Raw genomic sequence first — 27,628 nt, 5'->3', positions numbered from 1 at the left:
ATTTTGATAATTTGTATTTTTCTAGGATTTTATTTTTGCATACATTTTCAAATGCATCAAAAAATTGTGTATTATCTCCTTAAGTTTCTACTCTATCCATAGTTAATGTTGCTCCCCTTTCAGTCCTAACTTTATTATGATCGCCATCTTTATAAAAATCAGTTTCAACAAAGGTTTGTCTAGTTTGTGTCTTTCTCAGAAGAACACACTTTTGGATTTGTTGTTGTTCTTTACTATATTTTTATTTTATTTTTTTAAGAAAGGGTCTTCCTCTGTTGCCCAGGCTGGAGTGCAGTGGCATAATCAGGGCTCACTGCAGCCTTGATCTCCCAGGCTCAAGTGACCCTCCCACCTTAGCCTACTGAGTAGCTGGGACTACAGGTGCATGCCACCATGCCCAGTTTGCTTTTTGGGTACTTTTTGTAGTGATGGGGTTTCACTATGTTGCCAAGGCCGATTTTGAACTCCTGGGCTTAAGTAAACCAGCCTCCCAGAGTGCTGGGATTACAGGCATGAGCCACTGCACCTGGCCCTACTATATTTTTATTTTCTATTAATTTCTACTCTAATGTATTATTTCCTTCAGACTTGGGGGGATTATTCTTTTTCCCCCACCATCTTCTTAAATAAGTGTCTAGCTCAGTTTGTGTTTCTTCTTTTCTAATATGTATTAAAGCTATACATTCTCCCCTAAGTAGAGGGACTGTATTCAACAAGTGTTAATATTCAGTAATCTTTAGTTTGATTCGTTTTAAATATTTTTTAGTTTCCATTATAGTTTCTCTTTTGACCCAATATTTAGAAGTCTGTTTTAAAGCTCGAATCATATTAGGTTTGCTTTAGATTTTGAAATTAATTGCATTGTAATCAGACAATACAGCTTCCATGATACAGGAAATTTTCCATCTACTTAGAGTAACCATTTAGAAAAAAATACAGAAAAAAGACCCCATCGAAATTACAGGCACAGAATTAACTTAAGGATTTCTTTTGATAGTCATTAAATAAGGTTGCTTAAGGATCCTCAAAAGAAATTTGTATTAAGAGCTTTTAAAAGATGTATTTGCTTTGATCTAGCAATTTATGAAATAATTTTAAGGTAGGTGAGAGTTCCACTTTCATCAATATGATACAAATTATGAGCATTATTGATCTTTATATCTCTGGTATATAGGAGGCATCCAATGCATGCTGAATGAGTCCATTATAGAATGCAAATTTCTATTTGGCCCAAATAAAGTAGTAAATGTAAAAATTCAACAAAACTTGCTGACTAACCAAAAGTTAAAGTTATGAGAAACTGTCCTATTAAAGACATAGGAATATTATCTCTTTTTTTCTGAAGTATAGATGATGTTTAAATAATGACCCAATCATAAATGTACTAATAGGACTTCATAACACATTTTATAACTCATCACAGCTATGAGGTGGGCATTTAAAAAAACAAACACAGCCTGGAATCACAAACGAAAGCAATCAATATATTTCAGAGGAGCTGAATTAATAAAGTGCTTTATCAGTTAAAAACAAACAAACAAGAATGCTCTTAAGAAATTTCAGTATTACCCCTTCTGCCTCTTTTATGTGATCCTGGGTCATCTTCATCTTCAGTGACCATATCTTGATCTAATTCCTTTTGCTCTGTGTCTTTGCTCTCAGTGCTAGTATCAAAATCTTCCCTTTCTTCCTCCCTTAAGGATAAAAACAAGGATGACATTTACTAATGAATATATAATTCCATTTATGAAATATTTATTGCTTGCTTATGAAGTCCCAGGCATAGGCTTAGTAAGTAGTGAACAACATGACACAGTTTATGGTCTTGCAGAGAAAACAGATAATTACACAAATCATTTAAAAAATATGTAATAAGTACTAAAACAAGAGCAGTTCAAGGTATTATGAAAACATTTCAAGGAGAATGAAACTGACTCTTAGGGATCAAAAAGGCTGGCTTGAAGAAGTGACATTTTATAATTTGAGACCTGGGAGATGGGGAGGAGTGTGTGCTACAGAGGAATAACATACACAATGGAACAGAGCTCAAGAGAAACAGGAGCTTATAATTTTGAGAAAAGTGTAACGGAGAAAGCAGTAATCCAAGAGGTAGATGAGAAAAAGGCAGGGTAAGATTAGGCTGGGCCTTGTAAGGCCTTATCCAAAAAGCAATAGGAAAAAAACCAGAAGAATTTAGAAAGGGAAATGGTATTGGAAAGTACTGTAGCCACTGTGTGAAAAATTACCTGGGAAAGAAAGTAGATGACGGGCCAGTAATAATAGTAACAGATCAGTAGTGGTCTAGGTGGCTGGCTAGGCGGTGATGGTGGCTTAGAGTAGGAAGGAGAGAAGATGACAAATAGTGGAAGAGAGAAATTCAGAAACAGGCAGAATGAACACAATATAGCTGTTTAATTCATTATGTTATCCAAATTAAAACTAAAATTATATGAACCTTGAAATAAATTACACCATTATGTTCTAAATCCAAAGTTGGGTTTTGCAAGCTCTAATATAAGGAGAGCCAGGGATAATGTAAATGAGTGGGGCTGAATGAGTATTTAAAAAATATGAAGACGTGAAAGTCATACAATGTTACTTTTCTTTTTTAAAAAACTGAGCTTATATACCATAACAATCACCATTTTAAAGTGTACAATTTAGTGGTCTTTAGTGTATTCACAAGGTTACACAATCATTACCACTGTCAATTCCAGAACACTTTCATCATACCAAAAGGAAACGCCATATCCATTAGTAGTCATTTCCCATTTCCTCTTTCTTGCTGCCCCTGGCAACCATATATCTACTCTCTACTGATTTGCTTATTCTGGACATTTCGTGTAAATGGAGTCATACAACATATAGTGTTTTGTCACTAGCTGCTTTTTTTTGAGATAGAATCTCACTCTGCTGCCCAGGCTGGAGCACAATCTCGGCTCACTGCAACCTCCACCTCCAGGCCTCCAGGAGAATCCAGGGCAATTCTCCTGCCTGTACAGGTGTGTGCCACCACGCCTGGCTAATTTTTTGTATTTTTAGTAGAGACAGAGTTTCACCATGTTGGCCAGGTTGGTCTCAAACTCCTGACATCAGGTGATCCGCCCGCCTCAGCCTCCCAAAGTGGTGGGATTACAGGCGTGAGCCAGTGCGCCCAGCCGTAACTAGATTCTTTAGCATACATTTTCAAAGTTCATCCACATTATAGCCTGCATTAGAACTCCATTCCTTTTTATTGTTGAATAATATTCTCCTTTATGGACATACCATGGAAGAGATATACCATTTGTTTATCCATTCATCAACGGATGGACATTTGGGTTGTTATCACTTCTGGCTATTAAGAATAATGCTGCTATGAACATTTGTGTATACATTTTTGGGTGAAGGTATGCTTTTAATTCTCTCAGGAATATATCTAGGAGTGCAATTGCTGGGTCATACAGTAACAAATGGTTTAATTGTTTGAAGAACTGTCAAACTGTTTTCCAAAGTAACTGCATCATTTACATTCCCACAAGCAATGTATGAGAGTCCTGATTTCTCAACTCCTCATCAAAACTTGTTATTGTTTGTCAATTTGATTATGGCCAGCCTACTGGGTGTGAAGTGCTATCTTACTGTGGTTTTGATGTACATTTCCCTGATGATTAATGATGTTGAGCATCTTCTCACGTACTTATTGCATATCTTCTTTGGAGAAATATCTATTCAAATCCATTGCTCACTTTTTAATTGGGTTGTTTTAAAAAATTGTGTTTTCTTTTTATTATTTCTTCTTTATTTTTTGGCATTTAAAAAATTAACTCCCTATTCTGAATCTTTCAATTTTTTATTGTTGAGTTGTAAGAATTCTTTTATATTCTGGTTACAAGTCCCTTATAAGATATACGATTTGCAAATATTTTCTTCTATTGCAAGTTTGTGACCTAAGATCTTAAGGCTTATTAATGGGTATTTTTACACACAAGTATTAAAAAGTCAAAGTCAATATACTAATTTTGGAATACTGAGTTTTTTCAGAACTTTCCTTTGCAGATTTCTTTAAAAAAGAAAAAAGATGATTTCTGTCACATTCCTACTTGTTTTCATAGACAGTCCTATCTCAAATATTCTAAAATGCAATAAAGTACTTGGGTATCTCTAAATTACTTAAGGTGCAGTCATCCTCTCCCTATATCATCTACCAAAAAACATCCAATCTCAACCCTGTTCTTCTATATAGTGCAGAATAACTATGAAATACAGTATACACCTGTGATACTGGTGGAAGGGACAGAGAAATATATTATTGGTTAAAAACAGCCTATTGAGTGTTTTTCTGGGAAGTTATCATGTACCTATAATAAAAGACAACTTTTCTAAAAATCTGAGAGCATTTTTAGAGTTTAACGTGTCTGGTTTTTATTCTTTATGTATGGTAAAGCAGGCGAACAGTGTGATTCACACCATACCCAACAGATGTATCTGCCGTTGAATTTCTTTGCTCATCTTCTTTCAGTTTTTCTTGTTTCTCTTTCATTTTTTGTTCTTGCTCCTTAAGTTTTTCCTCCTTCCTTTTACGAATTCTAAAAGTTAAAATGAAATATGGTAGTCTATCTGATGCACATATACTTTTCACTTTTAGCATCTTGTCTTTAATCAAATCATGGAAAGTACTCCAAATATTATTATAAAACTATAATGTAGTAATCATTCATAAGCTTTTTTTTTTCTTTTTTTTTTCTTTGAGACAGAGTTTCCTTTCACTCTGCTGCCCAGGCTGATCCTGCTTCCTAGGATCAAGTGATTCTTGTGCCTCAACCTCCCGACTAGCTGGAATTATAGGCATGCGCCTCCACACCCGGTTAATTTTTATATTTTTAGTAGAGACGGGGTTTGGCCATGTTGGCCATGCTAGTCTCGAACTCCTGACCTCCCAAATCCACCCTCCCAAAGTGCTGGGATTGCAAGCGTGAGCCACCACGCCTGGCCTCATTCACAAGCTCTTAGTAAAGCCATCAAACATCAGTATAATCAATTCCACATTATAGCACCAGTTTGAGACCAACCTGGCCAACATGGTGAAATATGGTTTTAAATGCAAAGAAATAAACAGTTTCATTAACACAACTATTACAATTCTTTCTTACCTGGCAGCTGCTTCTTCCCTCTCTTTTCGATGTTGTTCTGCTTTTAATTCCCGGAACTCCTGCTTTGCCTGTCGTAATATATCAACATAATCTTCAATAAAATCCCTAGTCGAAACTAGGGTCAGTAGCTTTCCACAGAGAGCATGGAGTATCTTCATTTTTTCTCCTGTCAAAAATTGGTAAATACTTCTGTATTATCAATCACAACAAATGAATTGTGTTTGAACTTTTTAAATTTGTGGCTCAATATGAAAATGCCTAATAAAGAATAGGGAGTAGTCTCTCAAACATGTCAATGACATGTCTTCAGAAAAAAGCAACTATGGGCCAGGCGCAGTGGCTCACATCTGTAATCCCAGCACTTTGGGAGGCTGAGGCAGGCAGATCACCTGAGGTCAGGAGTTCGAGACCAGCCTGGCCAACATGGTGAAATCCCATCTCTACTAAAAATACAAAAATAGCTGCATGCGGTGGCATGTGCCTGTAGTTCCAGCTACTTGGGAGGGTGAGGCTGCAGAATCGCTTGAACCTGGGAGGTGGAGAATGCGGTGAGCCAAGATCGCACCACTGCACTCCAGCCTGGGTGACTGAGTGAGACTCTGTCTCAAAAAACAAACAAACAAAAAAGGCAACTCTGAATCCAATTTAACAGCTATTGATATATGAGGCATTTCAAATGTCTGTCTTGTATACTAGTAGTTAAATAAACATGAGAAATTTTGTAATTACAAAGAATTGTTTTTCAAGTTTTTTTTTTACTTATTTGAGATGGAGTCTTGCTCTGTCGCCCAGGCTGGAGTATGGTGGCACCATCTGGGCTCACAGCAACCTCTGCCTCCTGGGTTCAAGCGATTCTCCTGCCTCTGCCTCCGAGTAGCTGGGAGTACAGGCACATAGCACCACGCCCAGCTAATTTTTGTGTTTTTAGTAAAGATGGTGTTTCACCATGTTGGCCAGGCTGGTCTCGAGCTCCTGACCTCAGGTGATCTGCCCACCTTGGCCTCCCAAGGTGCTGGGATTACAGGCATGAGCCACTGTGCCTGGCCCTCAAGTTTTAATTTTTTGGCTGAGTAACTGAAGTTCAAATCAATACTAAACTGTAATCACATGAGTTAAAAAAAAAAGACCACGGTAAATTACTATTTCTAAGAGATTGCACAAAAAAACCACCATTAATTATAAAGACTGCAAATGTTAGGAAGTAAGGTATTCTACTTTATTGTATGTTCTCTAAAGTATACTAAACTCTTTACTTGTACATGTAATTCTTTAAAAAAAGGAAGTAAAAATAGCTTCATCTTAACCTTATATACTGTTTCTCATACCTCAAACACTTATTCAAGTGAATGGCAGGATTTAGCAGCCATTTAAACTTCTAATACACTAATGAATACAAGAGAAAGCTAATTTTCTAGCTAATTCTCACCCTTTTAAACTCAGTAGCTGTAGATTAATCATACATTTAAAAATATTAGAAAATCCAAATAAAAAAGACAATCATAAATAATTGAAGTTAATATGAATAATAACAATAGTCTGCTTTACCTTTTTCTCTTTTAATACTGATTTATCATAAAATTTCTCATCAGCTCCTTAGTTTTCTGGGCATAAGAGGGTAGGAAGTGGGCAGGTACAAATTCCAACTTGCAAAGCTTACCTGGTGTCAAATCATACACTGAGGTGCTTGACAGTTTCTTCACTAGACTGGGATTGCTCAAACGAAGCTCCATACAAGCATCATCTGTAGCATCAAATCCTCCTCGTTTTTGATATCTATACTTTGCATTTGCCGATGTTACATCAGCACCTGAAGCTAAGATGTGTAGTCTGAGGATTTCTGAAAGAGTGCAGCTATCAAGATCCAAACTTTTCAAACTGCAGCCTATAGTTGTTAAAAATGAAATAGTCATTTAGAATATAAACAATAAATACTCAGCAATGTAAATGTACCTTTATAAAATTAAAAATAAAAAGCCAAACAAACAAAAAAACAAAACCCACACATACCCTGGTGTAACTGTGGCCATGCAGCTGCCAAAGATGCAACTGCAGACAGTGCAGATTTTGTGGGGTCTGCATCTTCATCCAAAGCCTCTGTTAAATCTTTAAGGAAATAAATACTTTATTCTAGTGCAAATCAAAGCTTGAATATTTGGGAATAATGCCCGTTTTAAATAGTGAAAAAAACAGCAAACACCTTAACATTCAGAACCTCAAAAGAACAAACACTAGGTACAAGCATTATTCACATTCTGCTTCATCACCACCTACAGCTATAAATCCTAAACCATGCACTACACAGACATTTTCATAACTTAACAGAAAAGACACTTTCCAAATTACCAATGAGACGCACATAAACATTCCCCCCAAAAGATAAAATGCACTTTAGAATTAAAAACAAATCTCCACACTGAATATAACCTTAGAAAAGTCTACCTTGAAAATTGGACTCCATTTAAAGATACCCTAATCTTCTATGATTTTTTTTTTTTTTTTTTTGAGACACAGTGTTTCTCTGTCACCCAGGCTGGAGTGCAGTGGCACGATCTCGACTCACTGCAACCTCCACCTCCCGGGTTCAAGCAATTCTCCTTTCTCAGTCTCCTGAGCAGCTGGGACTACAGGCACCTGCTACCATGCCCGGCTAATTTTTATATTTTTATTAGAGACGAGGTTTCACCTTGTTGGTCAGGCTGGTCTTGAACTCCTGACCTCAGGTGATCCACCCGCCTTGGCCTCCCAAAGTGCTGGGATTACAAGCGTGAGCCACGGTGCCCATCCCTTTTATGAATATTTTAAGATTAAGTCATAACAAAGTATAGGTTATAGTCATCACAAAATCATCACAGAAAATGAGCTAAAAGAAGTAAAAGATGGCACTACTGTAATTTAACTATTGAAATATCTTCATCAAAATTTCACATTTTTATTTTGAAAATTTTACAGGCCAAGTGCAGTGGCTGATGCCTGTAATCTCAGTACTTTGGGAGGCTGAGGTGGGCAGATCACAAGGTCAAGAGATCCAGACCATCCTGGCCAACATGGTGAAATCCTGTCTCTACCAAAAATACAAAAATTAGCTGGGCGTGGTGGTGTGCGCCCGTAGTCCCAGCTACTCGGGAGGCTGAGGCAGGAGAGTCATTTGAACCTGGGAGGCAGAGGGTGCAGTGAGCCAAGATCGTGCCACTGCACTGCAGTCTGGTGACAGACCGAGACTCTGTCTCAAAAAAAAAAAAAAAAAAAAGAAGAAGAAGAAAAATTTCCAATCCAAAAACCAGCAGGGGCCGGGTGCAGTGGCTCATGCCTGTAATCCCAGCACTTTGGGAATCCGAGGCGGGCGGATCACCTGAGGTCAGGAGTTTGAGACCAACGTGGCCAACATGGTGAAACCCCGCCTCTTCTAAAATACAAAAATTAGCTGGGCGTGGTGGCACATGTCTGTAACCCCAGCTACTTGGCAGGCTGAGGCATGAGAATCGCTTGGACCTGGGAGGCGTAGGTTGCAGTGAGCCGAGATGGTGCCACTGCACTCCAGCCTGGGTGACAGAGTTAGACTCCGTCTCAAAAACAAAACAGAACAGAACAAAACAACAGGAAGATTTCCCTGAATTTTCTAAATAAATTGCTTTAGCTTTAAAATAGTGCTTAGCTTACAAATAGAACTAAACAACAAATCTACTGATATAAATGTATGTAAAGCATTAGTATATCCAGTTATTCCTAATTATAATACATAGATTGATCAGTGTCAAGCTATGAAAAACCCTTCTGTTATATCATAGTACAGTGTACACAGATTCAGACTAAGAGTCAGATAATGTATATTCTAGTATATGCTAGTGCCTCATAATGTGCCCTGGAGACAAGTCACTTAATCTGGGGTTCATTTTTATTTTTTTTGAAGATAGAGTCTCACTCTGTCACCAGGCTGGAGTGCAGTGGCATGATCTTGGCTCACCGCAACCTCTGCCTCCCAGGTTTAAGCAATTCTCTGCTAATTTTTGTATTTTTAGTAGAGACAGGGTTTCACCATCTTGGCCAGGCTGGTCTTGAACTCCTGACCTTGTGATCCACCGTGCTCAGCCTCATTTTTCTTTTTCTTTTTGAGACAGGGTTTGAATCTGTCGCCCAGGCTGGAGTGCAGTGCTGCGATCTCACCTCACTACAACCTCTGCCTTCTGGGCTCAAGCCATCCTCCCACCTCGGCCTCCCCAGTAGCTGGGACTACAGGCGCATGCCACCATGCCCACCTAGTTTTTGTATTTTTTGCAGAGGCAGGGTTTTGCCACATTGCCCAGGCTGGTCTCACATTCCTGAGCTCAACTGATCCACCTGCCCTGGCTTCCCAAAGTGCTGGGATTACAGGTATGAGCTGCCATGCCCGGCCCATCTTTCTTAAAGGAATGAGTCTAGATCAGCCATTTTCAAATTCTTCCAAAAAAAAAAAATTTTTTTTTCTTGAAAACTCAATATAAAAGAGATAAAACATGCTCTTGTTAAAGTGAGATATGGAGATGAGAATTCTGCCTTTTCATCTTTCCAACTCTCCTGCAGTGGCACTGAAGAATTTCTGAACAATTTGTAGGGTGCCTTGGATTAGAGTTTGAAAATCACTAGGCTAATTTTCCGTGGTTCTTTAGCCTTCTACTATATGACTCTCCTACCAAAGTCCAAAGTCTGACAAAATTAACCTTAGAAAACAGTCCCTTACTAAAGGAAAAAGGCAGCTCTGGGATCGTATCTAATTACAGTCATTGACAATTTCATGGCATTTCAAGCATACGTAGGGCCACACAGGAGAAGCTATCTATAAAATTTGCATATATGCCAAAAGTCATTCCTACCAGACCTAATCTAGCCCAAATGACAGAAATCATATTCTTCTGTAGCAGAAAAATACTATATCTAAAATTTCTTCAATGTTCATTTTACATATAAAGCCAAACAAATTTAATTGATGAACACTCCAAAATTAACAACAGTCCTAGATACAAACTGTAAAAGTGTGTTGGCTCTCATCCTGCAGCAATCACCACATTCAACCTATACCATCTATAGAAAGTTATAATTTCCTAAGACAAAGGCTATAAAAAGGCCTTTAGGAAATGAAAAACCAATGAAATGCATTTTTAATTGTGTTAAAGTAATATGCTAAAATATATTCTTTAACTCTTTATCGATCATATGGCATTCTTAAGAAACTGTAAATACCATTCTAGGATTTGCTTAGTGATAGTCACTTGGGTACATCACACCAAGAGAATATAGCCAAATTATATCCAGTATTTTATGACTAACTGCAACAGATATATTTATTGTCATCATAATCTAGAATTAGGTGCATACAATTCTAACACTAGACAATGATCCAACAAATACACAAAACCATTCTATATAAAGAGGATGCTCTTGTTCCCATACTTTGAAGGGCTTTTTAGTTCATAAGACTAAAGAGAGGAACTGATGTATTAAATATAAGATTTTTAAAATTGGTAGTCAAAATCTCTCAGGTTTGATATAAAAACAGGGAGACCAAGGGCCAAAGAAATTAGATCTTCTCAAAGACAGATAATTTTACAGGCAATGCCAGAGGAAACAAATATTCAAAATTTCAACTTCTTTACCATATTATGAAGCAACATAGTACAGTTGTAATGAGTCTCTAGATCAGACTGCTTGTGCTTGTATCCCATCAATTCCTTATTAGCCATGTTTCTTCAAACTAAGCCTCAGTTTCTTTATATGTAAAATGCAGAAAATAGTATCTACCTCAAAAGAGTAGTATGAGAATTAAATGAAACAATGTGTAGTCTCTTACATCACTTATTTTACATCACGTAAAATGTGGTCAGTAATAAATAATAGGGAAAGTGAGAAAACAGTGAAAAATGCCAGACTTATTTTTTTCCTCCCTAACATTAAAAAAATATATATATATATATTTTTCTCCTTCGAAACAGGGTCTCACTCTGTCCCAGGATGGTGTGCAGTGGCACAATCACAGGAAACTGCAGCCTCAAACTGCCAGGATCAAACAATCCTCCCACCTCAGCCTCCCAAGTAGCTGGGGCTACAGGCATGTACGACTACACCTGGCTAATTTTAATTAAATTTATTTTCTTGAGACAGAGTCTCTATTGCCTAGACTGGTGTTGCGATCTCGGATCACTGCAACCTCTGCCTCCTGGGTTCAAGGGATTATTGTGCCTCAGCTTCCCAAGTAGCTGGGATTACAGGCATGTGCCACCATGCCTGGCTAATTTTTGCATTTTTAGTTTCACCATGTTGGTCAGGCTGGTCTTGAACTTCTGACCTTAAGTGATCCGCCCACCTCAGCCTCCCAAAATGCTGGGATTACGGGCATGAGCCACCGCACCTAGCCTTGTTTTATTTTTTGTAGAGACAAGGGTCTCACTATGTCACCCAGGCTAAATATTTTCAAAGACAGCATTAAAACTTTTATTAAGTAGCCAATATTATTTAGAGAGATACATCTTATATTTATACACAATCCTATATAGGCAATAGTTATTTTAAAAACTCACAGATCAATCATGAAAGTGTAATGGCAGCTGGGCGCAGTGGCTCAAGCCTGTAATCCCAGCACTTTGGGAGGCCGAGGCAAGCGGATCACCTGAGGTCGGGAGTTCAAGACCAGCCTGACCAACATGGAGAAACCCTGTCTCTACTAAAAATACAATATTAGCCGGGTATGGTGGTGCATACCTGTAATCCCAGCTATTCAGGAGGCTGAGACGGGAGAATCGCTTGAACCCAGGAGGCAGAGGTTACAGTGAGCCAAGATTGTGCCATTGCACTCCAGCCTGGGCATCAAGAGCGAAACTCCGTCTCAAAAAAGAAAAGAGATGAGACGAGAAGAGAAGAGAGTGTAATGGCAATTCAAACACCAACCATTGCTTATATATATTTTTCCTTTATAATACTAATTTTCCCATACCATTTCCTTTTTACCACACTTTTATTTTCCACCATGACTTCTAAAACTACACAATTCAAATCTGGAATTAAATACAGCTTTATGTCTTGTATTGTTAGAATTTGATCAATAACCCTATAATATTGGCCATTAATAAATATAATAGCTAAAAGAATATCATTTAATCAACTAAATTATCTGAGATGACAATAGGGTTTAAAATGGTCTTAATAAGGGACCTATGGTGGTTAGCACTCAAGCTCGATATAAATATATTTTTGCTTGAACTCAGGCTGTAAAATCAAAAGGCAACAAACATCAAAGCATACTCATCAATATCCTGTTGCTTCAGAGACCAGGCATAAAGGAAGATGACCTTGAATTATCTAAGGTCAACAAAACTATCTGACTGGAGGAATATCCCATCTTTCTGTACCAATATTCTGATATCAAGATGTCTCCTAACAGTTCTTTCTTATTGTGAATTTTTATGTAACACACTCAAGTATTGTTTAATCAAGTTTCTGGTCCTAAATCTCATATATGGTAAAGTTCAGGGTATTATTCAGGAGGCCAAATCAATCTCTTATTAGAAATGCTTAACATTTCCTCTTATTGAGGTAAATCCTAAACAAAATAGTGAACGTACTGTTTTAAAAATATGTAAGGGTTTGCCCCAAGAATTATTCCTGCATTAACATGTAGCATACAACTGACTCTAGATATTTAAACGTACAGAACTTAAAGGGCAAATTATCTAGTTCAAACTATTAAGTAAAATTTTACTTAACTCTGATATAAAAACTGTCAGATCTAAAATGAAATCAGCAGTAGTATTTTCATTTTAAAATATTAATTACAATTAAAGTATTTCCTGGCCAGGCGCAGTGGCTCACGCCTGTAATCCCAGCACTTTGGGAAGCCAAGGCAGGTGGATCACCTGAGGTCAGAAGTTCCAGACCGGCCTGGCCAACACAGTGAAACCCCGTCTCTATTAAAAACAATACAAAAATTAGCTGGGTGCGGTGGTGGGCATCTGTAATCCCAGCTACTTGGGAGGCTGAGGCAGGAGAATCGCTTGAACCTGGGAGGCAGAGGTTGCGGTGAGCCAAGATCATGCCAATGCACTTCAGCCTGGCAACAGAGTGAAACTCCATCTCAAAAAAAAAAAAGTATTTCCTTAGTTAAGGGGCCAAAAGAACCCCCAAAAAACAAAGAAACGGTGCTACAGTGCTAGTTAGCAGAATCTCTTGGAATTACAGATACTGGTCAATGAGATCTATAATGCTTCTAAATCATAGGAAAAGTCTAAAGGAATAAAAGCAAGATAGATCGAGGGAAAATATCTTTAAGGTTGTCAGACACAGGTTATATCAAAACAAAATTTTTATAACATAATTCGTATGTTGTTAGCATATGATTCAACATCAGGTAACCTGAACAACTATATTTTATAAGCATAAAAGCCAATTTAATTTAAAATTAGCCTTCAAAAATTTGTTTCACTACAAAACTACCATAGTTCAATCAGCAATAATGTTGAACTCTGACCTTTGGTGTCAGCATCAGTTAGTTGCTCTTTGGCTACTTCCTCTTCTTCTTCAGCTATTGCCTGGAAGATTGCAGTCAGGAAGAAAAAAAGCAATTCACACAGTGGGCCTTCACTGTCATTTCCTACAAGAGCTTCCTCTAATACTTCTGTGAATAAAATGTTTAAAATGAATTTAAAGTTCTGTTCATGTACTGAAAAAACAATTCCACTGGAATAAACATGTAATCAACAATAGTATGTGCACCTATTTTCTTAAGCATCAATTTATGAAAGTATAACCAGGTATTATCCAAGCCAAAATAAGAAACAATTTACATAGATTACAATAAAATACAATAAAATCATAAGCCAAAGTCACCTCATTCAAGTAAAGTCAAAATAGCCTCAATAGATCAACATATTTCATTTAAATTTAAATTTAAGGCACGAATTAAGGCACATTTAAAAAATTATAGTTTTATCCTAATCTGAACAATGCAAATATTTGTTATTGTGCCACTGTTCTTGAGGGCTATGTATGTGCAAATAGTGAATAGGAGAGGTCATTATCCGCATTAGGTTTTAATCCTAATATTGTGTCTAAGTCATAAATAAATGTTTCTTATCTAATTCATCTCACCTAAACCAGCACTGTTTAGACCTCCTTGATCTATAAGGCACAATGATTCTTGCCTCATCCGGCTCATAAGGAGAAATAAAATAATTTGAAAGCCCCCCTAAAGAATACACTTTTATTAAAATAAGAGTGGCATTATAGGCTGGGCACAATGGCTCATGCCTACAATAAGCCAAGGCTGAGGCAGGCGGATCACGAGGTCAGGAGATTGAGACCATCCTGGCTAACACGGTGAAACCTCATCTCAACTAAAAATACAAAAAAATTGGGCCGGGCGCAGTGGCTCACGCCTGTAATCCCAGTGCTTTGGAAGGCCGCGGTGGGCAGATCACAAGATCAGGAGTTCAAGACTAGCCTGGCCAAAATGGTGAAACCCTGTCTCTACTAAAAATACAAAAATTAGCTGGGCATGGTGGCGGGTGCCTGTAATCCCACCTACTCGGGAGGCTGAGGCAGAGAATTGCTTGAACCTAGGAGGTGGAGGTTGCAGTGAGCCAAGATTACGCACTACACTCCAACCTGGGTGACAGAGCGAGACTCTGTCTCAAAAAAAAAAAAAAAAAAAAAAATAAAATAAAATAAAAATAAATAAATAAAAAAGAAAAAGAAAAAAATTAGCCAGGCGCGGTGGCAGGCGCCTGTAGTCCCAGCTACTTGGGAGGCTGAGGCAGAAGAATCGCTTGAACCCTGGAGGTGGAGCTTGCAGTGAGCTGAGATCTCACCACTGCACTCTAGCCTAGGCGACAGAGCAAGACTCTGCCTCAAGAAAAAAAAGAGTGGCACTATAATTCTCTATTTCAAAGTCTCTACATAGATTTTAAGAAAATTATTTTTCCATGTGACAGCCAAAAATTCAAAATCTGATCCAAATCTCTCCTTATACTAAATGCATTATAAATGTTTATACAAAGTAAAAGTATGTAAGTACATAGGCCAAAGAGAATTACAAATTAAAGGTGGGCAATAACCTGTCTGCAAACACCCATATACCACTGCCTGCTCAAGAAGTGGAGTCTATTCCACCATCCTGTTGAATCTCAAGGTGGCCTCTCACTGCTCTGACCAATGGAATGTGGCAGAAGTAAGGCTGTGCCAATTCCAGGCCTAGGCTTTAAGAGGACTAGCAGTTTCTGCTTCCTGCTTCTTAGAGTCCCCAGGTGCCACATAATAATGAGATACTCTGATGAAATGAAAGGCCACATGAAGAGGACCAAGGCACCAGAACCTGTGTAAGAAGAAGCCATTTTGAACACCTAGCTAGACCAGAGAGATCCCAACTCCAGTGCCCCTACAGAACTTTACAAGATGGCTTGTGTTTTTAAAGGCACTAAGTTTAGGATGAACTATAATGTAGCAATAGATAACTAGAGCACTTGCCTAGGGTTACTCCATCAGGAAACTCATCTTGAAGATCAAAAAGTTCCCCAAATGCATTAAGGAACTCCAAAACCATCAAAGCATCACCAAAGATTTCAGGAGGTAGTCTAGTTTTCACTGGTGTTGGTTCTGGAAGTTCCTGAAAGATTAAACAATTTATATAACCATGTGAACCACGAAAAGGAAAACTTAAAAGGTAGAGATGACATACTTTTTACCTAACTATTAAGCATTATTCTTTGTAAGCTACTGGTTCTCAACCCTGGCTGTTTATCACAATCACCTTTGAAACTTCTAAAATTATAGATGTCCTGAACTTGTTCCAACTTTACTAAATCACAGTTCCTGAGAAGGGACTGGGAGAAAGGAACATTTTCCTTCCTTTTACTAAGAACATAGCTTTAGGCTGAGTGTATTTCTGACTATATTTCCTAGTAAGAGTCTCTTAAGCCACATTTTGAAGCCAAATCAGCTGTGAAATACTACCTTCAATGTACTATCTCCTTATGATTTGGAACATAATTAATCTACCATCTACTGATTTAGAAATTGTTCTTTATAAGCCAAGTTGAATGAGTTTGATTTGGACACTTTGGCCATTTCTGTAAACAGGCAGAATCCTTACCTAGCAATCAAGCTAAATGCATGCCTGGCTACAGTGGTTTTTGGATTATTAAGGATTACACAAACTGACCTATTATTTCTACAGAATAAGATCCATTATCAAAGCTGATTATAAAACACTAACAATGCTACCTTGGAATTCTAAGTGTGAACATTTGCTTAACTAGCTATTTTCTCTCGGTTAAATATAAAGAAAAGAGGCTGCTATTAAATAAAAGAATGTTTTCATCAGCAAAGCCACATAAGGCATGTAAAACCTATGTGTGCCAAACATCACATAACATGTTTATACCTTAAGGTCATCACATTCCATATCTTCTCTAGGTTTACTCCACTGTTTTAAGTATTCCACATATTTTCGCTTTTCTTCACGTAACTTCTCTCTTTCCTAAAAATTTTTAAAAGTTAGTAACAATTCATGTAAGAAATTTATATGGCAGCATTGGCATCTCCTGAGAACTTGTTAGAAATGCAAATACTTGGACCTTACCCCATACCTACTGAAGCAGTAACTCTGAGGTTAGGACTTAGCAATTGGTGTTCTAGCAAGCCCTCCTGGTGGTTTTTAATACATGCTAAAGTTTTAGAACCACTGATCAAAATAATACCTATCAAAATAATGCTATAAAGACTGAAAATGGGCCGAGTGCAGTGGCTCACACATGTAATCCCAGCACTTTGGGAGTCAGAGTCAGGTGGATCACTTGAGGTCAGAAGTTCGAGACCAGCCTGGCCAAAATGGCGAAACTCCATCTCTACTAAAAATACAAATGTATATATATAGATAAGGTGGGCATGGTAGCATGTGCCTGTCATTCCAGCTACTCGGGAAGCTGAGGCAGAAGAAGCGCTTGTACCCAGGAGGAGAGGGTTGCAGTGAGCTGAGATCATACCACTGCACTCCAGCCTGGGCAGCTCTTGAATAAATATTAATTTAATCTGACTTGATCTATAGCTTTCTCTCTACTTCCTATCAATAAGATCCTAGCAAAATAAATTATTAGACTGCCTGAAATGAAACTTCCCCTTATATTTATAATACATTTGTTATTTTCAAGATTCATTTGAATCTGGTAACAGCCTAGAGACACAAAGAGGGAACAATAATTAAAAGCAACAATATTAGAATAGATGGACTTCTTTCTTGTAATTTAGGCTATTTCTCTTACTTGGTCTTTTGAAACTCTTACTTGTTGATTCTGATGTTTGAAATTGCAAGATAAATATTAACTGCTAAATGTCTCTAATAAAGCAGTATAAATAAAATATTTTACTATTTTTTCCAGTAAGTATATTTAATATGTTATTATATTATTCTCTTCTTTGAAATTTAGGAACAACAGAGGTAAAAAGATGTGCACTTATCAAATTTTCAACATAAAATGGCCTAGATAGTTACGGAACTTGCTGTAACTTGAATAGTCTGCTTAAATAAATTATCCACCCCCAACCTCAGAAATAATTCTTATAGGATCAAGTAAGGTTAGCATTCTAATTCATTGTTGCGAACAGTGTAAATAAGCACATGCTTGGGAAATACTTAGTGATGTGTATGTATAGAAAGTTTTAAAAATATTTTTACCCTTTGATTTATTCTACTTCTACAAATTTATCCTGGGACATAGTCCAAAAAAAAGAAGACTTTATTCAGAAATTTTTTTTTTTTTTTTTTTTTGAGGCGGAGTCTCGCTCTGTCGCCCGGACTGGAGTGCAGTGGCCGGATCTCAGCTCACTGCAAGCTCCGCCTCCCGGGTTTACGCCATTCTCCTGCCTCAGCCTCCCGAGTAGCTGGGACTACAGGCGCCCGCCAACTCGCCCGGCTAGTTTTTGTATTTTTAGTAGAGACGGGGTTTCACAGTGTTAGCCAGGATGGTCTCGATCTCCTGACCTCGTGATCCGCCCGTCTCGGCTCCCAAAGTGCTGGGATTACAGGCTTGAGCCACCGCGCCCGGCCTATTCAGAAATTTGAACACAGCAGTATTATTTAAAGCACTTGGACTATTTAATGAGTTATGCAGTCATTAAAAATTCCACTTAAGATTATTTAATAACATGGAAGAATGTTTATGATCATGTTAGATTTAAAAAAGCATATAAAACCTTAAATGGTGAGTGATCTGTTTTTTTAAGGCACAGGATAAAGACTAGAAATTAACAAATCAAAGTGTTAATTCTATCTCTGGCCAGGTGCGGTGGCTCATGCCTGTAATCCTAGCAATTTGGGAGGTCAAGGCGGGCAGATCACTTGAGGTCAGGAGTTTCAGACCAGCCTGGCCAACATGGTGAAACCCCATCTCTACTAAAAATACGAAAATTAGCCAGGCGTGGTGGTGGGCACTTCTAATCCCAGTCACTCGGGAAGCTGAGGCAGGAGAACTGCTTGAATCTGGGAGGCAGAGGTTGCAGTGAGCCCAGATCAAGCCACTGAACTTCAGCCTGAGCAAGAGAGTGACACTCAGTCTCAAAAAAAAAAAAGTGTTAATTCTATCTCTAAATGTTACCATCAGATTTCTGGTGATTTTTCTGTTCTCTATGTTTTCTGGTGTAAACTTATATTAGACCTTCTACACCAACTCAATGGTCTATTTGACAAACATTTGGTTTCCGTTCCAAGATGGCTGAATAGGAACAGCTCCCGTCTGCAGCTCCCAGTGTGATCGACGCAGAAGATGGTGATTTCTGCATTTCCAACTGAGTTACCTGGTTCATCTCATTGGGACTGTTTGGACAGTGGGTGCAGCCCATGGAGGGCGAGCTGAAGCAGGGTGGGGCATCACCTCACCCGGGAAGTGCAAGGGGTTAGGGGATTTCCCTTTCCTAGCCAAGGGAAGCCGTGACAGACTGCACCTGGAAAATTGGGACACTCCTGCCCAAATACTGCGCTTTTCCAATGGTCTTAGCAAACAGCACACCAGGAGATTATATCCCGTGCCTGGCTCAGCGGGTCCCACACCCACAGAGCCTTGCTCACTGCTAGCGCAGCAGTCTGAGATTGACCAGTGAGGCAGTAGCCTGGCTAGGGGGAGGGGTGTCCCCCATTGCTGAGGCTTGAGTAGGTAAACAAAGCAGCCAGGGAAGCTCAAACTGGGCAGAGCCCACTGCAGCTCTGCAAAGTCTGCTGCCTCTGGGGGGCAGGGCATAGCTGAACAAAAGGCAGGAGAAACTTCTACAGATTTAAACGTCCCTGCCTGGCAGCTCTGAAGAGAGCAGTGTTTCTCCCAGCACGGTTTTTGAGCTCTGAGAACAGACAGACTATCTCCTCAAGTGGGTCCCTGACCCCTGTGTAGCCTAACTGACACCTCATACAGGTAGGTGCCCCTCTGGGACGAAGCTTCCAGAGGAAGCATCAGGCAGCAATATTTGCTGTTCTGCAGGCTCCGCTGGTGATACCCAGGCAAACAGGGCCTGGAATGGACCTCCAGCAAAATCCAACAGACCTGCAGCTGAGGGACCTCATTCTCAGAAGGAAAACTAACGAACAGAAAGGAATAGCATCAACATCAACAAAAACGACATCCACACCAAAACCCCACCTGTAGGTCACCAGCATCAAAGACCAAAGGTAGATAAAAACCACAAAAATAGGGAGAAACTAGAGCAGAGAAGCTGAAAATTCTAAAAACCAGAGCGCCTCTTCTTCTCCAAAGGATCACAGCTCCTCGCCAGCAACAAAACAAAGAGGGACGGAGAATGACTTTGACGAGCTGATGGAAGTAGGCTTCAAAAGGTTGGTAATAACAAACTTCTCTAAAGGAGGATGTTCAAACTCATCACCAAGGAAGCTTAAAAACCTTGAAAAAAGATTAGACGAATGGCTAACTAGAATAAACAGTGTAGAGAAGACCTTAAATGACCTGATGGAGCTGAAAACCATGGCACGAGAACTATGTGACACATACACAAGCTTCAATAGACGATTCAATCAAGTGGAAGAAAGGGTATCAGTGATTGAAGATCAAATTAATGAAATAAAGCAAGAGGAGAAGTTTAGAGAAAAAAGAGTAAAAAGAAATGAACAAAGTCTCCAAGAAATATGGGACTATGTAAAAAGACCAAATCTATGTCTGATTGGTGTACCTGAAAGTGATGGGGAGAATGGAACCAAGTTGGAAAACACTCTTCAGGATATTATCCAGGAGAACTTCCCCAATCTAGCAAGGCAGGCCAACAGAGAACACCACAAAGACACTCCTCGAGAAGAGCAACCCCAAGACACATAAATGTCAGATTTGCCAAGGTTGAAATGAAGGAAAAAATATTAAGGGCAGCCAGAGAGAAAGGTCGGGTTACCCACAAAGGGAAGCCCATAAGACTAACAGTGGATCTCTCAGCAGAAATGCTACAAGCCAGAAGAGCGTGGGGGCCAATATTCAACATTCTTAAAGAAAAGAATTTTCAACCCAGAATTTCATATCCAGCCAAACTAAGCTTCATAAGTGAAGGAGAAATAAAATCCTTTCTAGACAAGCAAATGCTGAGAGATTTTGTCACCACCAGGCCCGCCTTACAAAAGCTCCTGAAGGAAGCACTAAACATGGAAAGGAACAACTGGTACCAGCCATTGCCACTGCAAAAACATGCCAAATTGTAAAGACCATCAATGCTAGGAAGAAACTGCATCAACTAACGGGCAAAATAACCAGCTAACATCATAACGACAGGATCAAATTCACACATAACAATATTAACCTTAAATGTAAATGGGCTAAATGCCCCAAGTAAAAGACACAGACTGGCAAATTGGATAAAGAGTCAAGACCCATCAGTGTGCTATATTCAGGAGACCCATCTCACACGTAGAGACACACATACGCTCAAAATAAGGGATGGAGGAAGATCTACCAAGCAAATGGAAAGCAAAATAAAGCAGGGGTTGCAACCCTAGTCTCTGATAAAATAGACTTTAAACCAACAAAGACCAAAAGAGACAAAGAAGGCCATTACATAATGGTAAAGGGATCAATTCAAAAAGAAGAGCTAACTATCCCAAATATGTATGCACCAAATACAGGAGCACCCAGATTCATAAAGCAAGTCCTTAGAGACCTACAAAGAGACTTAGACTACCACACAATAACAATGGGAGACTTTAACTCCTACTGCCAATATTAGATAGATCAATGAGACAGAAGGTTAACAAGGATATCCAGGACTTGAACTCAGCTCTGCACCAAGCGGATCTAATAGACATCTATAGAACTCTCCACCCCAAATCAACAGAATATACATTCTTCTCAGCCCCATATCACACTTATTCCAAAACTGACCATATAGTTGGAAGTAAAGCACTCCTCAGCAAATGTAAAAGAACAGAAATCACAACGAACTGTCTTTCAGACCACAGTGCAATCAAATTAGAACTCAGGATTAAGAAACTCATTCAAAACTGCACAACTACATGGAAACTGAACAACCTGCTCCTGAATGACTACTGGGTACATAACGAAATTAAGGCAGAAATAAAGATGTTCTTTGAAACCAGTGAGAACAAAGACACAATGTACCAGAATCTCTGGGACACATTTAAAGCAGTGTGTAGAGGGAAATTTATAGCACTAAATGCCCACAAGAGAAAGAAGGAAAGATCTAAAATTGACACCCTAACATCACAATTAAAAGAACTCGAGAAGAGGAAACAAATTCAAAAGCTAGCAGAAGGCAAGAAATAACTAAGATCAGAGCAGAACTGAAGGGGATAGAGACACAAAAAACCCTTTAAAAAAAATCAGTGAATCCGGGAGCTGGTTTCTTGAAAAGATCAACAAAATTGACAGACCACTAGCAAGACTAATAAAGAAGAAAAGAGAGAAGAATCAAATAGACATAATAAAAAACAACAAAGGGGCTATCACCACCAATCCCACAGAAATACAAACTACCATCAGAGAACACTATAAACACCTCTATGCAAATCAACTAGAAAATCTAGAAGAAATGGATAAATTCCTGGACACATACACCTTCCCAAGACTAAACTAGGAAGAAGTTGAATCTCTGAATAGACCAATAACAGGTTCTGAAATTGAGGCAATAATTAATAGCCTACAAACCAAAAAAAGTCCAGGACCAGATGGATTCACAGCCGAATTCTGTCAGAGGTACAAAGAGGAGCTGGTACCATTCCTTCTGAAACTATTCCAATCAATAGAAAAAGAGGGACTCCTCCCTAACCCATTTTATGAGGCCAGCATCATCCTGATACCAAAGCCTGGCAGAGACACAACAAAAAAAGACAATTTTAGACCAATATCCCTGATGAACATTGATGTGAAAATCCTCAGTAAAATACTGGCAAACTGAATCCAGCAGCACATCGAAAAGCTTATCCACCATGATCAAGTGGGCTTCATCCCTAGGATGCAAGGCTGGTTCAACATATGCAAATCAATAAACGTAATCCATCACATAAACAGAATCAATGACAAAAACCACATGATTATCTCAATAGATGCAGAAAAGACCTTCAACAAAATTCAACAGCCCTTCATGCTAAAAATGCCCAATAAACTAGGTACTGATAGAACGTATCTCAAAATAATTAGAGCTATTTATGACAAACCCACAGCCAATATCATATTGAATGGGCAAAAACTGGAAGGATTCCTTTTGAAAACCAGCACAAAACAAGGATGCCCTCTCTCACCACTCCTATTCAACATAGTATTGGAAGTTCTGGCCAGTGCAATCAGGCAAGATAAAGAAATAAAGGGTATTCACAGTTAGGAAATGAGGAAGTCAAATTGTCTCTGTTTGCAGATGACATGATTGTATATTTAGAAAACCCTATCATCTCAGCCCAAAATCTCCTTAAGCTGATAAGCAACTTCAGCAAAGTCTCAGGATACAAAATCAATGTGCAAAAATCACAAGCATTCCTATACACCATTAACAGAAAAACAGAGAGCCAAATCATGAGTAAACTCCCATTCACAACTGCTTCAAAGAGAATTAAATACCTAGGAATCCAACTTACAAGGGATGTGAAGGACCTCTTCAAGGAAATCTACAAACCACTGCTCAACGAAATAAAAGAGGACACAAACAAATGGAAGAACATTCCATGCTCATGGATAGGAAGAATCAATATCGTGAAAATGGCCATATTGCCCCAGTAATTTATAGATTCAATGCCATCCCCATCAAGCAACCAATGACTTTCTTCACAGAATTGGAAAAAACTACTTTAAAGCTCATATGGAACCAAAAAAGAGCCCGCATTGCCAAGACAATCCTAAGTAAAAAGAAGAAAGCTGGAGGCATCACGCTACCTGACTTCAAACTATACTACAAGGCTACAGTAACCAAAACAGCATCATACTAGTACCAAAACAGATATATAGACTAAAGGAACAGGACAGAGGCCTTAGAAATAACACCACACATCTACAACCATCTGATCTTTGACAAACTTGACAAAAACAAGAAATGGGGAAAGGATTCCCTATTTAATAAATGGTGCTGGGAAACCTGGCTAGCCATATGTAAGAAAGCTGAAACTGGACCCCTTCCGTATACCTTATACAAAAATTAATTCAAGATGGATTAAAGACTTAAACGTTAGACCTAAAACCATAAAAACCCTAGAAGAAAACCCAGGCAATACCATTCAGGACATAGGTATGGGCAAAGACTTCAAGACTAAAACACCAAAAGCAATGTCAACAAAAGCCAAAATTGACAAATGGGATCTAATTAAACTAAAGAGCTTCTGCACAGCAAAAGAAACTACCATCAGAGTGAACAGGCAACCTACAGAACGGGAGAAAATTTTTGCAGACTACCCATCTGACAAAGGGCTAATATCCAGAATCTACAAAGAACTTAAATTTACAAGAAAACAATGTAACAACCCCATCAAAAAGTGGGGAAAGGATATGAACAGACACTTCTCAAAAGAAGACATTTATGCAGCCAACAGACACATGAAAAAATGCTCATCATCACTGGCCATCAGAGAAATGCAAATCAAAACCACAACGAGATACCATCTCACACCAGTTAGAATGGTGATCATTAACAAGTCAGGAAACAACAGATGCTGGAAAGGATGTGGAAAAATAGGAATGCTTTTACACTGTTGGTGGGATTGTAAACTAGTTCAACCATTGTGGAAGACAGTGTGGCGATTCCTCAAGGATCTAGAACTAGAAATACCATTTGACCCAGCCATCCCATTACTGGGTACATACCCAAAGGATTATAAATCATGCTACTATAAAGACGCATGCACATGTATGTTTATTGCTGCACTATTCACAATAGCAAAGACTTGGAACCAACCCAAATGTCCATCAATGATAGACTGGATTAAGAAAATGTGGCACATATACACCATGGAATACTATGCAGCCATAAAAAAGGATGAGTTCATGTCCTTTGCAGGGACATGGATGAAGCTGGAAACCCTCATTCTGAGCAAACTATCACAAGAACAGAAAACCAAACACCACATGTTCTCACTCATAGGTGGGAATTGAACAATGAGAACACTTGGACACAGGGTGGGGAACATCACACACAGGGGCCTGTTGTGGGGTGGGCAGCAAGAGGAGGGATAGCATTAGGAAAAATACCTAATGTAAATGACGAGTTAAAGGGTACAGCAAACCAACATGGCACATGTATACCTATGTAACAAACCTGCACGTTGTGCACATGTACCCTAGAAATTAAAAAAAAAAAAAAATTCAAGGGAGACTACAGACAACTAAAATGAGCACGGAGCATGTAACATGATCCTCTAAGGCTACTTGTGAATATCCCAAGAAATCTCTGAAAATGACTGACTTTGCAGGAAACAAGCTATAGAATTCTCTAAGGAATATGTACCACTCAAGACCACAATCAAAGATTTGATGAAACACTACTATTACACCTTATTTTTCAAATAGGATAAGAACACAGTAATACATTCTTGTTATTTTTATTTATTTATTTATTTATTTATTATTTATTTATTTATTTGAGACAGAGTCTTGTTCTGTCACCCAGGCTGGTGTGCAGTGGCACGGTCTTGGCTCACTGTAACCTCCACCCATGTTCAAGCGATTCTCCTGCCTCAGTCTCCTTAGTAGTTGGGATTACAGGTGCGTACTACCATGCCTGGCTAATTTTTGTATTTTTAGTAGAGATGGGGTTTCACCATGCTGGCCAGGCTGGTCTCAAACTCTTGACCTCATGATCTGCCTGCCTTGGCCTCCCAAAGTGCTGGGATTACAGGCGTGAGCCACTGTGCCCGGCCTATTTTATTTTTCAAACTGTGTATTTTACCTCTTAAAGTTTTACATATAAACTTTTACATATATAATCTTCCCTAAATTTGGAAGTCTAAACAATGAAATCATTTAGAACTGCTTTCTAAAAGAGGTTTTAAGTATGTGTAAAGGCATGTTAAATTTTCCAAAGCAAAAGGGAGATAAACCAATCAGCTTTCTATGCATATTCATAAATGTGAATGAAAGTAGAAAAGCATTTGAAAATCAACCATGGAGGTAGATATGTAAAGTGGCAGTACTATATGTAGAGAGTATAGCTAGTACACTCAAATGAATACCTTTTCTCTTTCTACTTTAAGCCTCTCTTTTTCTTCTTTTTTCTTTAGTCTCTCCTCTTCAACAATTTTTTTCAGTTCTTCTCTCTTTTTCTCTTTATCTTCTTTTTCTTTTTTCTTCGCTTCTAGGGCATCTGCTTTTTCTCTTTTTAATTTAGCCTTTTCAAAAGCTGTGGAGAAAAATCAAACTTAGAACTATATATAGACAAAAAATAACACTTGGCAATTTTTTTGATATAACAACAGAATCCTTGAAATAAATGAGATTGGTAGAGACTCTCAAAATTCCTAGAGGGAGCCAGCAGGTGATTAAAATAGGAAAAGCAAATTGGCTAAGTTTATGACAAACTACAGTACTGGGACAAACATATATGTGCCTTTGGAAGCCCTAATACCCAAAGTGTGATCTGAAGACCAGCAGCAAGGTTATCATCACCTTGTTTAAAAATGCAGAATCTCATTCCCCAACCAGACCTACTAATTTAGAAGCTTCATTTTAACAAGATCCCCAAGTGATTCATATGTATATTCAAGTTTGGGAAGCAATGTTTTAAAAGGCTTTGTGAATCAAACAAAATAGCCCCAGTTTGTAAGCCCCGGAAACTCAAACTTCTGCTTAATCTAGCACTAAGCAATTTAATAGGGCATATGCAAGACTGTGAAATTTTAAGAGATGAAGTGGTCTTATTTATAAAACAAGCAAACAAATAAACAATAGTTATCTGATAGAAAAAATAACTGCACTTCAAAACAATTAACCAGAAACATGCCATTTCAGAAACATCCCCCACTCAGGCACAGAGAAATATTCTTTCTTATTCCTAATCAGCTTTTGGAAAGAATGTTAAAACTCACCCAGTGACTTCATTTCTTCTTGTTTCAAAAGTTTATCTCTTTCTTTAGTAGCTTTGTTCCTATAACTTGCAAGAGTCTGTTTATTAGCAACATTGTCCTCCTAAAAAAACAAACCACAATAGTATGCCTGGTTCTTATAGTAAGAATAAAAAGCAAAATATTTAAAACTCTCACCAATTACACTTTGTTTATACTAAAATGATTTTTTTTTCTTTTCTTTTCTTTTTTTTCTTTTTGAGACAAAATCTCACTGTATCCCTCAGGCTGGAGTGCAGTGGTGTGATCTCGGCTCACTGCAACCTCTGCTTTCTGGGCTCAAGTGATTCTTGTCCCTCAGCCTCCTGAGTAGCTAGGATTACAGGCACGTGCCACCACACCCGACTAATTATTTTTTGTATTTTTAGTAGATACGGGGTTCTGCCATGTTGGCCAGGTTGGTCTTGAACTCCTGACCTCGAGTGGGCTACTCACCTCAGGCTCCCAAAGTGCTGGGATTACAGGTGTGAGCCACCATGCCCAGTCTAAAATGAGTTTTTATTCTAAAGTATAATTGGGCCGGGCACAGTGGCTCATGCCTGTAATCGTAGCATTTTCGGAAGCCAAGGCAGGCAGAATACTTGAGGTCAGGCGTTCGAGAGCAGCCTGGCCAACATAATGAAACCCCATCTCTACTAAAAATGCAAAAATTAGCTGGGAGTGGTGGCATGCACCTGCAGCCCCAGCTACTCAGGAGGCTGAGGAAGGAGAACTGCTTGAACCCGGGAGGTGGAGGTTGCAGTGAGCCAAGATTGTGCCACTGTACTCCAGCATGGGTGACAGTGAGACTCCATCTCAAAAAAAAAAAAAAAAAAAGTGCAACTGAACTGTTAATAACTCTAATCTTAGTAATACACAGAACATGAGTTAACTCTGTAGCTCTATAAATTATTACAAGAATATCTCAGGAAAAATTGGCAATACATAGAAAGAGCCTTAAAAATGC

General features: G+C 38.6%; 1 protein-coding gene across 3 annotated transcripts in view; it reads right to left on the bottom strand.

Moving 5' to 3' along the window:
- BAZ1A (bromodomain adjacent to zinc finger domain 1A) overlaps positions 1-27,628 on the bottom strand; it is a 131,280-nt gene that overhangs the window by 27,863 nt on the left and 75,789 nt on the right. For 2 of the 3 annotated variants that reach the window (XR_004431676.1, XM_033188272.1), the window contains exons 8-17: positions 26,647-26,746; positions 25,795-25,961; positions 16,534-16,629; positions 15,618-15,756; positions 13,624-13,770; positions 7,140-7,235; positions 6,790-7,014; positions 5,133-5,298; positions 4,455-4,568; positions 1,570-1,694 (exon numbers count right to left, since the gene is read on the bottom strand). Coding sequence is in view for 2 of the 3 variants with exons in the window: in XM_033188272.1 (XP_033044163.1) it covers positions 1,570-1,694; positions 4,455-4,568; positions 5,133-5,298; positions 6,790-7,014; positions 7,140-7,235; positions 13,624-13,770; positions 15,618-15,756; positions 16,534-16,629; positions 25,795-25,961; positions 26,647-26,746 (1,375 nt within the window). In the remaining variant the exon portion in view is untranslated. The remainder of the gene's footprint in view (positions 1-1,569; positions 1,695-4,454; positions 4,569-5,132; positions 5,299-6,789; positions 7,015-7,139; positions 7,236-13,623; positions 13,771-15,617; positions 15,757-16,533; positions 16,630-25,794; positions 25,962-26,646; positions 26,747-27,628) is intronic. The other variant, XM_033188273.1, reaches the window with a different exon arrangement.

The sequence above is a fragment of the Trachypithecus francoisi genome, unplaced genomic scaffold (assembly GCF_009764315.1).
Source record: "Trachypithecus francoisi isolate TF-2019V2 unplaced genomic scaffold, Tfra_2.0 Lachesis_group3, whole genome shotgun sequence".
Lineage (NCBI taxonomy): Eukaryota > Metazoa > Chordata > Mammalia > Primates > Cercopithecidae > Trachypithecus > Trachypithecus francoisi.
Note: the sequence above shows the minus strand (reverse complement) of the source record. Positions and strands in the feature narration are given on the sequence as shown.